Source organism: Corvus kubaryi, unplaced genomic scaffold (genome assembly GCF_017639235.1).
Source record: "Corvus kubaryi isolate FWS band 111438036 unplaced genomic scaffold, C.kubaryi_AGA036_p1.0 37394, whole genome shotgun sequence".
Taxonomy (NCBI): Eukaryota; Metazoa; Chordata; class Aves; order Passeriformes; family Corvidae; genus Corvus; species Corvus kubaryi.
The window spans coordinates 9,718,179-9,730,809 of record NW_024581133.1 but is presented as its reverse complement, the minus strand read 5'-3'; the positions used below and the strand labels follow the sequence as shown (position 1 = coordinate 9,730,809).

Sequence of the window (12,631 nt, the reverse complement as noted above, 5' to 3'; positions counted from 1 at the left end):
CCACCCCGCTCCCTTCCTCAGGGCTGGTACTGCCATCCCACCCCGCTCCCCTGCACCGGGCTGGTACTGCCATCCCACCCCGCTCCCCTGCACCGGGCTGGTACTGCCATGCCATCCTGCTCCCCTTCGTGGGCTGGTACTGTCAGCCCGACGAGGCGGGATGCCTGTGCTTCACCTCCCCTCAGCGAGGTGACCCTCCCGTCCCTTCACCTCGCTGTCCCCTCGCGTCCCGGGCCCTGCCGAGCTCCAGCGCTGTCCCGTGGTGGGTGTTTGGCCCACCCTGGCTCTCCACTGTGGAGTTTCCTCAGCCTCAGCCATCCCTGAGGGGCCTCAGGCCCTGCGGTTCTGCTGTGGGTGGGCAGCAGAACCTGAGGGTGCTGTAGAGGAGCATCCTGGAGGAGGGAACATCTTGTGTCACTGTCCCCCAGCCATGGGGCAAGTGGCTGTGTCCTGCTGGGGGTGATTTGATGCCATCCTGGCTCGATCCTGTGGCAGCTGTGCAGCTGTGCAGCTGGCTCTTCCCACCAGGCTCCTGCTGTCGGTGTTGGGGTGTTCACTGGGAGCTGTGGTCAGGGAACAGCCAGTGCTCCAGCATGGTTGGAGGAACATGCCACTCAGGGGTGCTTTTCCCACCACAAGTGTGAGGATTTCTCCGCCCGAGACTGTAGTTTCAGGTGGCTCTGCAGGGCCTGGCTCTCCTTGGAGCATCCTGGCAGGAGCAGGTGATCTTGTGTGGGACAGAAAGTTTCTCAGTGGTGGAGACTGAGACTCTTGAGACATTAAATAGTTTGCAGTTATTGTTGGTAACTTGAAAGTACTTCAGGACATCAGTGGATCATTAGGCAGTGATTCCCAGCACATGGTCCTGGGAAATGTGCCTGTCAGAACAGACCTGGTGATGGAGATTAATCCTTACACCGTAGTGAGAAGCACTACGCCCTCGGAACTCCAGCCTTCGTTCTGGAGCCATTTGAGGGCGCTGTGCCTCAGGATTAAAAAAACCCCAACAGAGATGCTGAGGTGTGAGTGGCACTGGAAGTTGAGCTGAGTTCCACCGAGGGAAGTTTAAAACTGATATCTCTAGTTCAAGCCTTAAATCACTAACAGCTCTATGCTTTTGTCACCAGGCGTGTTTTGTTAATCTTGCTGGGCTTCCAAAGCTGGAAAGCACAGACAAGCAGAGGAGGAACCTTTAAAAAAAAGAGGAATGTAGTTGTAGGCACAGTATTAACTGCCTGAGTCAGGGAATGGAGGAGGGGGTGAAAAAGCTTGGCGAAATTCCCAGTAGAAAAGCTGAAAAAGAGACAAGACTAGTTGGTCTTTGCTCACTACTCTGCAGAAGTGAACAGCAATTTTTGCAGTACCTGTTTGGGTCATGTGAATTCTAAGCAATGACTAAATTGACATAACTGAGCTGGATCAGTCTGGGATCAGTGTCAGAGCTGCTGTTTTGTGCCACCTCTTGGGGAGCAAAGCCCATGTGTTAGTGACAGTGTTGATAAAGTTCTGCTTGCCTCTGCCTGTGCATCTGGTCCTGGGAGTGCTGAGTGGTGTGAGCAGATGTGTTGGGAAAGAAGTGTTTCTGCATGTTGGGATACTTGTTTCCTATTACAGGAATCCATTCATCCTCTTCATTCAGATAATCACCGGGAATGGGAAAGGGCTAAAAGCAGGTGCATGGTACATTTGGGTGAGTTAAAGTTTATAACACCCTTGTGATCTCAAAACTAGAGAACAGAAAGCTCCAGTGTCTGGAGGATGAGCCTGAACTTAAGATGGATGAAACTAAACTTAAGATGAACCTCATTAATTATTGAAATGGTTTCTTTGAAATAATCCACACCACCATGTAGATAAACCTTCTTATTCTAACTAAGTGGACCATTTTGGTTTCTTAAGTCTGTCTTTAAACATGACACATCTCACATTTTAGGCTGTTTTCAGTGTTTACACAGCATTTTGCAGTGGCCACACTAAACAAGTTTACCTGTAGTGAAAGCTGTGCAATTTCGTGGTAAGATGTTTTCTGGGATCAGCGGAATCAAAAGTTTGCCCCAAATTATCTAGGAAGTCTTCAATCTGCCATGAGTTGAACTGAGAGCAGGTGATTCTAGAGCCCAAAATTTTTTGCCTTCTAGTCTGGCAATTTAAAATGCTAAGACCATCACTTAAAAAAAAAAATTTATTTTCCCGATGCTTCCTTGAGCCCTGTTTCCTACAGAAAGAATGAGGCTTTGCTCTCAGCAGCAGCAGCAGCTTTACAGGTGGGACATGGGCCAGACCTGTTGGGCTAGAAGAAAGACCTTGGTAGTGGAAACCTTGCAGCCTGTTTGTCCTGGCATTTGTCTTCTGAGCAGTTCTAATGCTGCAGTGGGGGGTTTCCTGAAAACTCCAGCATGGGAGTGCTCATTGGACTCTAAGGAGTGCTCATTGGACTCTAACTGCGTGATCAGGACATCTCCTTCAGAAAAGCTGGTTGCTAAGAAGTAGAGTGGGCAGTAATACTGTGTCCTGTTCTCCAGCTGGCTCAGGCTTTGCTGTAATCATATTCTCAGCCATGCCATAAATCATACCAAAAGTGATACAAAATGATCAGGGCAAGTGGAGTTCTAGTAAAAACAAAATCCCTGACACAGTGGCATGAAAACTGAGTTGCAGCCAGACTGAGTAATTGCTTCCTGGTGATGATATCAGATTCCCAGTGTGGCATCTGAAGGTTGGGGTCTGGTTTTAAGCTCTGCTTGCAGATGCTGCTGTTAACCAGTGTATGGCTGCTGTAGTTTCCTGCTTTGGCCGTGCTCTTGGAGCTGTGTGAGGTCACAGTGAGGTAAGGACTGCTGTACCCAAGTTCTCATCATGTAGATACAGCTAAAATACCTCATGTGAGGATGCTCCAACCCTCCTGTTCTCCTGACAGCCTGGGAGTTCAGCACCGGCAGGAGGCACCATGTTCCTGGAAGGTGCTGCTGCCTTCCCCTTGGCAGCACTGTCCTCTGGGGAGTGCAGTTGTGCCAACACTTGGATTCTGGCCACAGCTCAGGGCTGCACTTTCCTTCCCTGGTGCTGGGCACTCACAGGCAGTTCTGCAGCCCCTGGGACCAACACTGGAAGACAGCAGCCAGTCCAGGAACTTTATTTTTTTGGAAGTTCCAGCTTTGTAAGGCCACAGTAGAGTCACTGTCACATGCTGAAGTGCTGGACTGCAGCATCAGCCGCTTACAGCAGGTGTAGGCTTTTCATATTTCTTGTACCTGAATTTTGGAAACAGTTACAGTTTTAAGAGGGTCATGAGTCCATGTCAAAATAAGCATTAGACTTAGAAATGAACTTGAAAACTCTGTTCAGGAACTGTATCTGAAAGATGAAAATCACTGGGATGCATTTAGAGGCAGAGGTTTGATGCTAAGTAATTTGTCTTCCATTTTAAAATCCAGAATCTTTGATTTTGGGTTCAGGATTGCTCTTTGGCATGTCTCTAAATAAAGTGGATTATCCTCAGTTGAGATAAGAGAAGAGTTTGTGCCTCCCTTCTGTTCAGGCTAGTTCATATAACATTTTCACACCCTGGTTTTGTCTCCTTTGAACTTCCTTGTGCAGACTGGATTGGTAGAAGTGGATGATGCACATCACAAAGGTTCATGGAGTGAGAACAGTGATTTTTCTCTTTGTAGGATGGAATGGACTAATTGAAACTACACCTTAAGAAATGCACACTGGAAGTTGGGAAACCCTAAATATTTTGCAGTAATGTCTCATACAATCCACTCAGAGAGGAAGAGGGATTCTTTTCTTCCAAGCTTTGTGTACATTTGCCTTTGTTAAACTTCCTGCATCTCCTGGTGGACAAATCTTCCAGCTTGTTAAAATATTTCTGAATGGTGGCTCTTCGTTCTGGTGTGTCCTGTTCACTTGGGACCATCCATAAACTTTGTGAGGGTGTAGATGTAGATTAAGGACAGATGATAAGAGCATCTATCTGGACTTCTTCCTCTAAGGTCTCTGAAGTCCTACTGGTTTCCAGGTAGGTGTAAGTACCTCGCAGGACCTGGATGTCCTGGTGTGGGTTTGGATCCTGTCTGGAAGGCCAGTGAGGGCAAAGAGAACTGAGTAGGTTGGACTGCAGCCTCCAGGGAATGAGCAGTGACTCCAAGGACTCCTGGTAAAACAGTAAATCTGATCTGTTCTTGGGGAAAAAGAGGAACAAGGATGCAGAAGAGGCCGCAGTGTGTCAGGTTTAGGTTGTCCAGGGGCGAGTGAGTGGTAAAGATGAGCCCTTCCCTGATAGTTCATCCTGTGCCATAGGTACCTTAGATCGGTGAACTGTCCCTCGAGAGGAGTTTGCCTGCCTTCATTCACTGCAGAGGGAGGTGATGCCTAGTTCAGAGCAGATACTGCAGCTTGGTGAGCTCCATCCCTGGCCGGTGAAGTGTTTTCTGCCTGTACCAGCGCAGTGCTGCCCTTCAGGTGACTCAGGAGCCTCTGCTGCTGTGGGAAGCAGGGCAGAGCAGGAGTGTGGGGATTATAAGATGATACAATTTCCCCTGAGGAAACCTTCAGCTCTGCTGAACTCCCTTGTCTGGGAGAGGAGCTGTCTGGCATTCATCCATAGCTGGGCCACGAGCTGAAAAGTTAAATCTCTTAAAATTGCTGTGCTGGGTTTCCTTGTGATGGGATTGTCTTTCCTCTTCCACAATGGACAAGAGGGAGAACATATTGGGGTTTTGTTGTTCAGTAGAGTTGGAAGCCAGAGCAGATATTCCTGGGTATTGTCTGCTCTCAGAACTGAGTGTAAACCTGAAATTACTCTGGAACAAGACTTAAAGCTCTTCTTTTAAATTTGCTTGAATTGCACTTTTAAATAATAACCAACCAAAGCTGAAACATGATTAATAAGGACGGGACTAAAACCCACATGAAGTTTATTAAACTGTATTTGTGGGTTGTTTTGTTCTTCACTTTAAACATTAACTTCCTTTTAACTTTGAGGAAATGGTTAAACAACGATTTACAGCATAACAGTTGAGAAATTGAGAAGGGGATGGAATTTGTCAGATGTTTAAATCTGTTCTCTTTTCAGCGTGTTCGTATGTATGTAACTAATGAACACTTAGGAGCAAGAGAAAAATCTGTTAAAGATTCAGCATTTCACAGATCTCCTTCAAAGATGTTGTGAAAATAAAAAAGGCTGGAAAAACAGTGTAACTCTTGGAGAGTATTAACATGTGGGAAGGTTGAGAACCGTGTGCAGAGAACACTGAGGATTTGGATCCCTGTTCTGAGCAAGCCCTGGAGCTGCAGTAGCTCCACCAGCACTACCAGGGCACAGGGGCAGAGCAATGAAGCCAAGAGGCAGGATGGGGTCATACAAAGGCTGTGTTGCCACTGTCATTTCAGTGACATTGTGTAAGGACCTTCCTCCTTTTCCTGCTGTGATTTAGCCCAAGAAAAGCTCCGGTGGAAGATGATGTACACATCAGAGGAGTGAACTACTGGTAGTACAGTACTGGTAGTACAGGAGTAGATCAGAGAGTGAGCAAGTTACTGGAGTGACCACTGTGTGTGTGAAACTCTGGGTAAGAGCACATGGGAATGTTTTGGTGGTGATCAATGTTAAGCTGACTCCTAAAACAAGGGTATGAAATATCCTTAATGTGAAAGATCTTGCCACTGTTAAGCACAGTGGTGAATGGGGCTGTAGTGGGAAGTGTGGATTATTGTTTGTTTTAGTCAACTTGTCAGTTTGCCTGCCTTTGGAGGCAGAAATCATTCCAGCCTTTCCCCTTAGCGGAGCTGCAGGGTTCTGTCAGCTACATGGTCTGGCCATACCAACTGTAAAATTAATGCAGATGATGGTGAACTCTTACACTCCTCTGAATTTTTGGGCTCCTGATGACTCCTGTGTCTCCAGGATGGTGGGGTTGGGCAGTAGCTGCTTTTCCCAACATTTAGCAATCCCAGATCCTGGGCTCCCACAGAGAGAGAAGGGTGGGAGGGAGTATCCCAGCTTTTGATATGCATCTCCCCAAGCATAATTGCAAGTGAATTGCCGGATCCAAAGCATTTCACTTAATTGGAATGATTTCCAGAGATGTGGGAAAAGTAGCTCCGAGAGTTACGGGGTCTTCTGTTTTACTTCCTTATCTTCAAAATCCAAAGCTTCTCCAGTCCCTTAAATCGTACAGACAGGAGAAGAAAAGCACAGAGGCTTTGTCCAATGCTGATGTCTGATATCTCATGCTGGGATTAGCACAGGGCAGGATCTGGAGGATTTTAGGGATGCAGATGAGGAATGCATTTCTTGTGGAAAAAGCAAAATAATGATCAGACTATTCAAGTTACAGAATCCAAAAGATCTCCTCTGGGCCAACAGGTTTGGGGACTCTTCAGAACCCAGATGCCAAGTTTGGGGAAATTTTTGACTCCCTAGGAATACTTTACAGGCACGATCCTGTAAACCCTTCCTGCTTGAACCTCTGTTTGCCTTGTCAGATTGATCTTGAGATGCTTCCCAATGTATTCCAGGGTGAAGATGCATGGCTCTTTCCCTCCATAGGTTTCACAATTCCACAGCAAATGTGAAACATAAGTCTTTTCCAATGGTTTAAATTATTTTCACTTATGATGCCAGAAGGTTGGGATAATGCCGGGTAATGATGAAACTGACTTCTTCTTACATATTTTTGGCACCAGCTGAAATGGTTGGCAGTCTGTCAGGAGCTCTGGTGTGGCTTTTAGTACCATGGCACCAGATTTACAACCCTTCTTCTAAATAATTAAAACCTATATTAAAAAAGGGGGCTGGGGCTACCTCCCAGCTGGAAGGTTGGAACAAGGAGGGGAAGTAGTGGAGAACATTGTAAAGGAGGCTGGAAGAACAAGTCACCAGGGCTTTTGCTGTCTCTGAAGCAATTCTGACAAAGCCCAACTTGTGATTTAAATGAAAAGGCAGCCTTTTGGACACTCCAGGGCAGAGTGGGTCTTATAAACTGGTGAGCATTCCATAGGGCCAAGGAATAATGTCGGGTTTTCTCTGTAAATGGAAGGTGCCAAGGCATTTTATCCTTAAGCAACTCCCCTGCCCCAAGAGCAACATCTCTTTTGGAAGGCCCCCAGAGAGGTGTCTCTTGTCTCTTTAGAGACAGGGGACTGATTGTCTCTGCTGTGCTTTGCAGCCATGGCCAGTGGAGACACCAATTTTTACAGTTTTATTTTTGTCCAATTACTCTTTGGAAGTCAGTGACCCTTTCTGAGACACCCTGGTTTCCCTTGGATGCTGTTCAGTTCGTGTGGCTGTCAAAGGAGGAGAGCTCTCATTTCTGCTAGCAGAAATTCCTCTTGCTGGAAATACTGGGCCAAAGGGATTTCCTGGGTGTACGTGAGGACTGAATTTGGCAGGGAGGTGTGGAAATGTACAATATACAGTATGTAATGTATATTATAAATCATATTAGTACAGTCAGCTGTTGAACACACAGCGTTTGCATGTACGTGCAGAGCATTTCTTTGGAGAGTTGCCTGGCTGGCACAGAACGTGAGGAGGGGGGAACCAGAAAGGTCTGGTCTCTCTTTTTATGTATAGGATGGGTGTTGGACCTCTCTGGAAGCACCTTTACCTTTCAGGTGCACAATCCTGGCAGGCCAGGTGAGCCCTTCTGTTGTTAACAGAAGTTAAATCAGAACTAGAGACTTCTCGCAAGGGGGGGTACATGGCAGAGCTGTGTTTTGAGGCTTTTAATTGCAATATAAGTAATCACTGGATTAGTACAATGAAAAGTAAGAACCCCTCATTGTAAATACTCACTTCGTGCAAAGTGTTTCAACTGCAGTGTTGATTACTAAACCTGGAGGCTTTGTTAAGTTTTAAGGTGATAACTTTGAATTCACTCTCTTCTTTTCATGCCAGAAAAGGAGTGGAAAAAGCATAAAAGAACCTTAAAAGCTCTGGGTTGTGAGCAGAGGAGGGCTCTCCTGGGGCAGAAGCTGGCTTCCAAAGGTGTTCTTGCCGGCCCCGGTGTAAAGTCTGGACTTGGTGCAGGGAAGGCAGGGATTTAGTGCTCCGACCTGGACCCTACGGAGTTACTTAGGCAGGGTCTTTGCCTTCCCTGTGTCACTTATTCCGGGTATGGTGGAAAATCCTGTAACTGGGACAGTACAACAGTCCATTCCTGACTTCATCTCTGAAATCCAACCCTTGGCTGGCAGGGAGAGCAGTGCTGACTGTATGGCCCTTAATGTAGTTGGGAAGAGGTATTTGGTCCCAAAAAACGCGTTTGGCTCTTCAAGTTACACTTGCATCAGTTCACTCAGTGTTCCTTGTGAGGGTGGTACACACAGGGGCCTCCTGTGTGCAGGCAGTGTCACCTCCGTGCTCTCTGAGACAATAAATGCCATTTTATGGCAGTGCAATCCTGGCAGTTGGAAAGGTGATTTTGAAGGGATTTCTGTTAACAGGATTTATTTGTCCTCGTGTGAGCTGAGCATCTTGTAAAACATGCATATTTGTGGGGCTGTGTCTGGAGGGAGAGGAAGAAGGGAAACCAAAGGTGTTGACAGGAATCTCCACCTTTTCTTTGTACGTGCACAGTGCATTGTTTCTAAATAGTTCTCAGTGATATAAAAATAAATATGAGAAGCAGTTGAAGTTCTTTAATCTGTATTACACAGGCTGAACACAACCATAATCACATCATTTCCTCACAATAAATAATGATTGCAGTGAAATGACCTGGGTTCAGACTGGGCTGATAGACAAGCTTTGGGTACCAAACTGATGGGGGTTTTTTTGTTCTGTTTTGTGGGCAGGTTGGCTACATCCAGCTTGGATCAGAGCAGCTGCTGATCCAACCTGTGAATGCATCTGAGACCTCATTTAGTGGAAAGGAACATTTCGTCAGGCGGAGACGATCCACCAAAGCCGGCCATCCCACCGAGACACACGGTCCTGAGGAGCACTGCAAGGTTGTAGCAGGTGAGCTTGGAGTGGCTCCAGAGAGCAGCCATGGGAATTACATTTGTATTTTGTAATTCTGGTGGTTGGGTGGCTGGAGCTGGGGAAGATGGAAAGTGTGAGTGAATCCTGCTGCTGCTTCAGGCAGCGGTCACATTGCAGACATGAAGTTGTCAGGGCATGTGCTGTATCATTGAACTTGTGAGATGATAAATTCTGTTTTAACCTTGCAGTGTGACCACTGCTCAGGGAAGGATTCACTGGGTTTTTAGCAAAGGTCCAGGTTTGTTTAAGTGAAGTAAGTGTTTAAGTGAAGGTTAGGGGAGGCTTTTCCATCTCACCTCTCCACTGGAGCTGTGCCAAGCAGGCAGGGATAGAATGGTGATCCTCACATTTCAGAATGTGGAAAACATCACTTCAGCTACTTTGATATATTTTAATCAGAAGTATCATCTATGGAGTCCAACTCCAGGGATCCAGCTCATAATAGGATAAAGAGGTATCTGGAGATAGAAGAGATGCACAGTTTGTCTTTCAAAACAATCTGTTTTCTTTTCAGCTTCTCATGCCATCATTCTTACTTCTATCTAGCAGAGTACATGATCCATATCAGGGTCAACTGAGCAGACTTTGTATTATTTTATGGATTTTAATTGCTTTTGTAAGGGCTTGTGTGCATTTGGAACTACCAGATGTAGTTCAACAAGGTGACTTTTTTAACTAGGAGCTTGATTTTGCTTTTTCTACCTGGTGTTTGACTAACCAAACTTAAGCTCTATCTGATAAAATAGCTGTTATATCATATATTATAATTTGCTATCATTTTTCAAGAGAAAAATGGCTAAATCTGTTCTTTGATCATATCCTGTCTTCTCCCACTTTCAAAGCCACACAGTCAAATTGCCAGCTGGTATAAATTGGTCTAGTTTTTGACTTCTTTGGAGCAATTGAATTTTATCCTTTCTGGAATTCTCTCTGGGTGGGTTGCATAGGGGGTATTTTTTATGCACTTTGTGTAATTTCTTCATTAGGTTGCAGTGTCCCTGTATCTTCTGTTCCTTTCATTCCCTTCCTGCCCCACTACACAATATTCCAGCTTCTGCCTTCTCCTGGATGGGCTGCATAAATGAAGCAGTGGGTTGTGCTGCTGGGCTGCCGAGAGGCAAAATGGGGAGGTTTTCTGGGTACAGGAGTGAGACTCACTGGTTTGGGAACAGCAGAGTGCTTAGGGCCAGGGGCTGCTGTTGGACATTGAAGGACATGGCAGCAACAGGAAGCACAAAAAGCTTCCTTGTGGGAACAACAATGGAAGAGGCCTGAAGGAACTCGCTGTAATGGGCAGCCAGGAACCTGAAGTTTGCCTGTAAGGCTTTGAATCACAGTTTTTGTGTTTAACCAGACCTGTGCACCAGCAGGGGTGACCTGTGCCTTCTCCTAAGCCGTGTCCTCCCTGGCACTGCTGCTGGTAAATCCTGCAGCCAGGGCCTTTGTTTTCTCCTGTGTGGAGCAGAGTGCTTCACAGTTCAGCAGGTTTATCATTCTCAGGAGTTCAGACTAAGCCAATCTTCTTTCTGATTCTCTGAGAATGAAATCTTGGATCTGGTTACAGTTACAGATCCCTTATGTCTCTTTTCAGAGAAAACATCAGAATTTAGCACTGCTCTGATTTCCCAGCCAAGTTCTGTAGGTGCTGCAGCCCTGTGGTCACAGAAAATGCATTTCAGAATTCTTACACTATAAAAAAAGGCAGCCATTAGTTAAAAGCTGAACTGAACCAAAATCAGTCCAGGAAATCAGCCTCATCCTTTTGCCACTGAACCTTTTGACCTTTTTTCTAGGGACAGGATGCTCCCTGTCATTGGCAGAACTGAAATTCCCTCCTTCAGAAGAGGGGCGAAAGGAAGGAAACTGGGGAGACACTGGGTAATAATTATATGGGATCACAAAGGGAAAGAGGAGCTGAGTGAGCATGAAGATACTAAAGGAAGACAGTGAAAAAAGAGTATTTCCAGTGGCACCTTCTGCTTCCTGAAGGCTTCTGGGGACCCACTGCTACAGTTGAGAACAGAATTCCCATCCCTTGGGTGCTGATTCCTTCTGCTGTGCTAAGAAGGGAGCCAAGCCCCTGCAGTGCTGTTCCTGCAAACAGCCACTGCTCCAAGTAGCCCAGTCCTAAAATAATGCAATTACTCGTGGGCTTTCCCACTTAAAGGCAGATCACTGAATGTTTGTCATTGTTGAGGGAGAGAAATGTAAGTCATGGCTGTTAATAGGCTTAGCACGTTAACGACCTAATTGACTCTTGTCTGCTTTGGATTAACTTTCCTGCACAAGGAATTTAGAAACAAAAAAAATTAATCCTGTCTGACACACAAAAGGTCCATTTCTATTGAAACTGTGTGGAAGCGGCCATCTAGGGATGGGTTTCCAGAGTTTCTGCTGGGAAAAGGTCTCTTCGCTGTGGTACTCACCAACATGGGCTGGTCAGATTTGTACTAGAGGTTGTTTTCCATTGGCTTAAAATTTGGCTCACCCAGGCTAAAACCTGGCAGGAAAGATTGGAGGTTGTAAATACATGGGAATATTCATATGCCAGACATTTTAGATACAAACCCTGTATTGTGGAATGACATAGACAGAAAAGTACAGGTCTGTGTAAATACAGTATAAAATTAGTATTTTTCAAGGGCACAGAAGTGCCATCCTTAGGCATTTTCCAGTCCTTTACTGCTGTTCTTGTATTTTCTGAATACACAAGAACCTCCCCTATATGTATTTTCTTCTTCAAATTTTGTAATTCAGAGGTAGCTGGCATAATCTGGGGTTATTTGGGAAACAAAATACAAAACATCAGCTGAATTTTTAATGTTAATTATTGATCATGTTATGAAAATTTAAACAGGGCTAAATTGCCCAGTGACAAATTTCCTGTGATATATGAACTTAATTACTTGTAAAACAAAGGTGCTTGGTGGTGTAATGACTCGTGTGAGTATTTGGAGGAGGAGCAGGAAAGCACTTTAAGAAAGCAAAATGAACTTAATTAGGAAGTGCTACTGAGGGGACAGAGAGCACAGCTTTCCAAGGGCATTGCCCTTGTGTTCCACCCAGAAATGTGGTGCTCTCCCTACAGACCCCAGCCTTGGGAGAGGGAAAGTGGCTTGGGGCCAGGTAATGCCATCAGACTGGTTTGATAAGGGGTGGTTAAAATCTCTAAAACAACTTCTTTAGTCTAAGTGGTGTAACATGTCTTGCAGCACTCAAAATTATTTTTAGGTCTGCAGGAGAACTTTGTGGGAGCCAAATTTCTCCTGGAATAATCTGTATAAGAGGATTAATCTGGCTGTAGTCAAGAATGGGAAAGTACTTAAGGTTTTGCATGACTGGATCCTTGAGATTTGAACCTGAAAGTGTCTACTAATGGGTTAAAAAAAAATCCCAGGGCTGATGTTGTAATTCCAAAGTGCTCCAGCAGCAAAGGAGGGATCCCATCACCACGAGCCAGGTGCTATTGTTAGACATATGATATGTGAATATGTTTTATTTTTATCACCTGTCATCCAGCAAGAGAAAGAGTTCAAGTCACAATGCACATTTCTGCTCAGGCATGAACATGAGCCCCTGTGAGGCAAACAGAAAACCTATTAAAAGGTTTCCAGGTGCACATGCAGTGAGGGGGAAGGA

At 45.5% G+C, this 12,631-nt stretch overlaps 1 protein-coding gene across 4 annotated transcripts in view; it reads left to right on the top strand.

Moving 5' to 3' along the window:
• The window catches only part of ADAMTS17 (ADAM metallopeptidase with thrombospondin type 1 motif 17), a 166,475-nt gene that overhangs the window by 1,135 nt on the left and 152,709 nt on the right, over positions 1-12,631 (top strand). For all 4 annotated transcript variants that reach the window (XM_042039414.1, XM_042039415.1, XM_042039417.1 and 1 more), the window contains exon 3: positions 8,803-8,968. In XM_042039414.1, the coding sequence (XP_041895348.1) occupies positions 8,803-8,968 (166 nt within the window). The remainder of the gene's footprint in view (positions 1-8,802; positions 8,969-12,631) is intronic.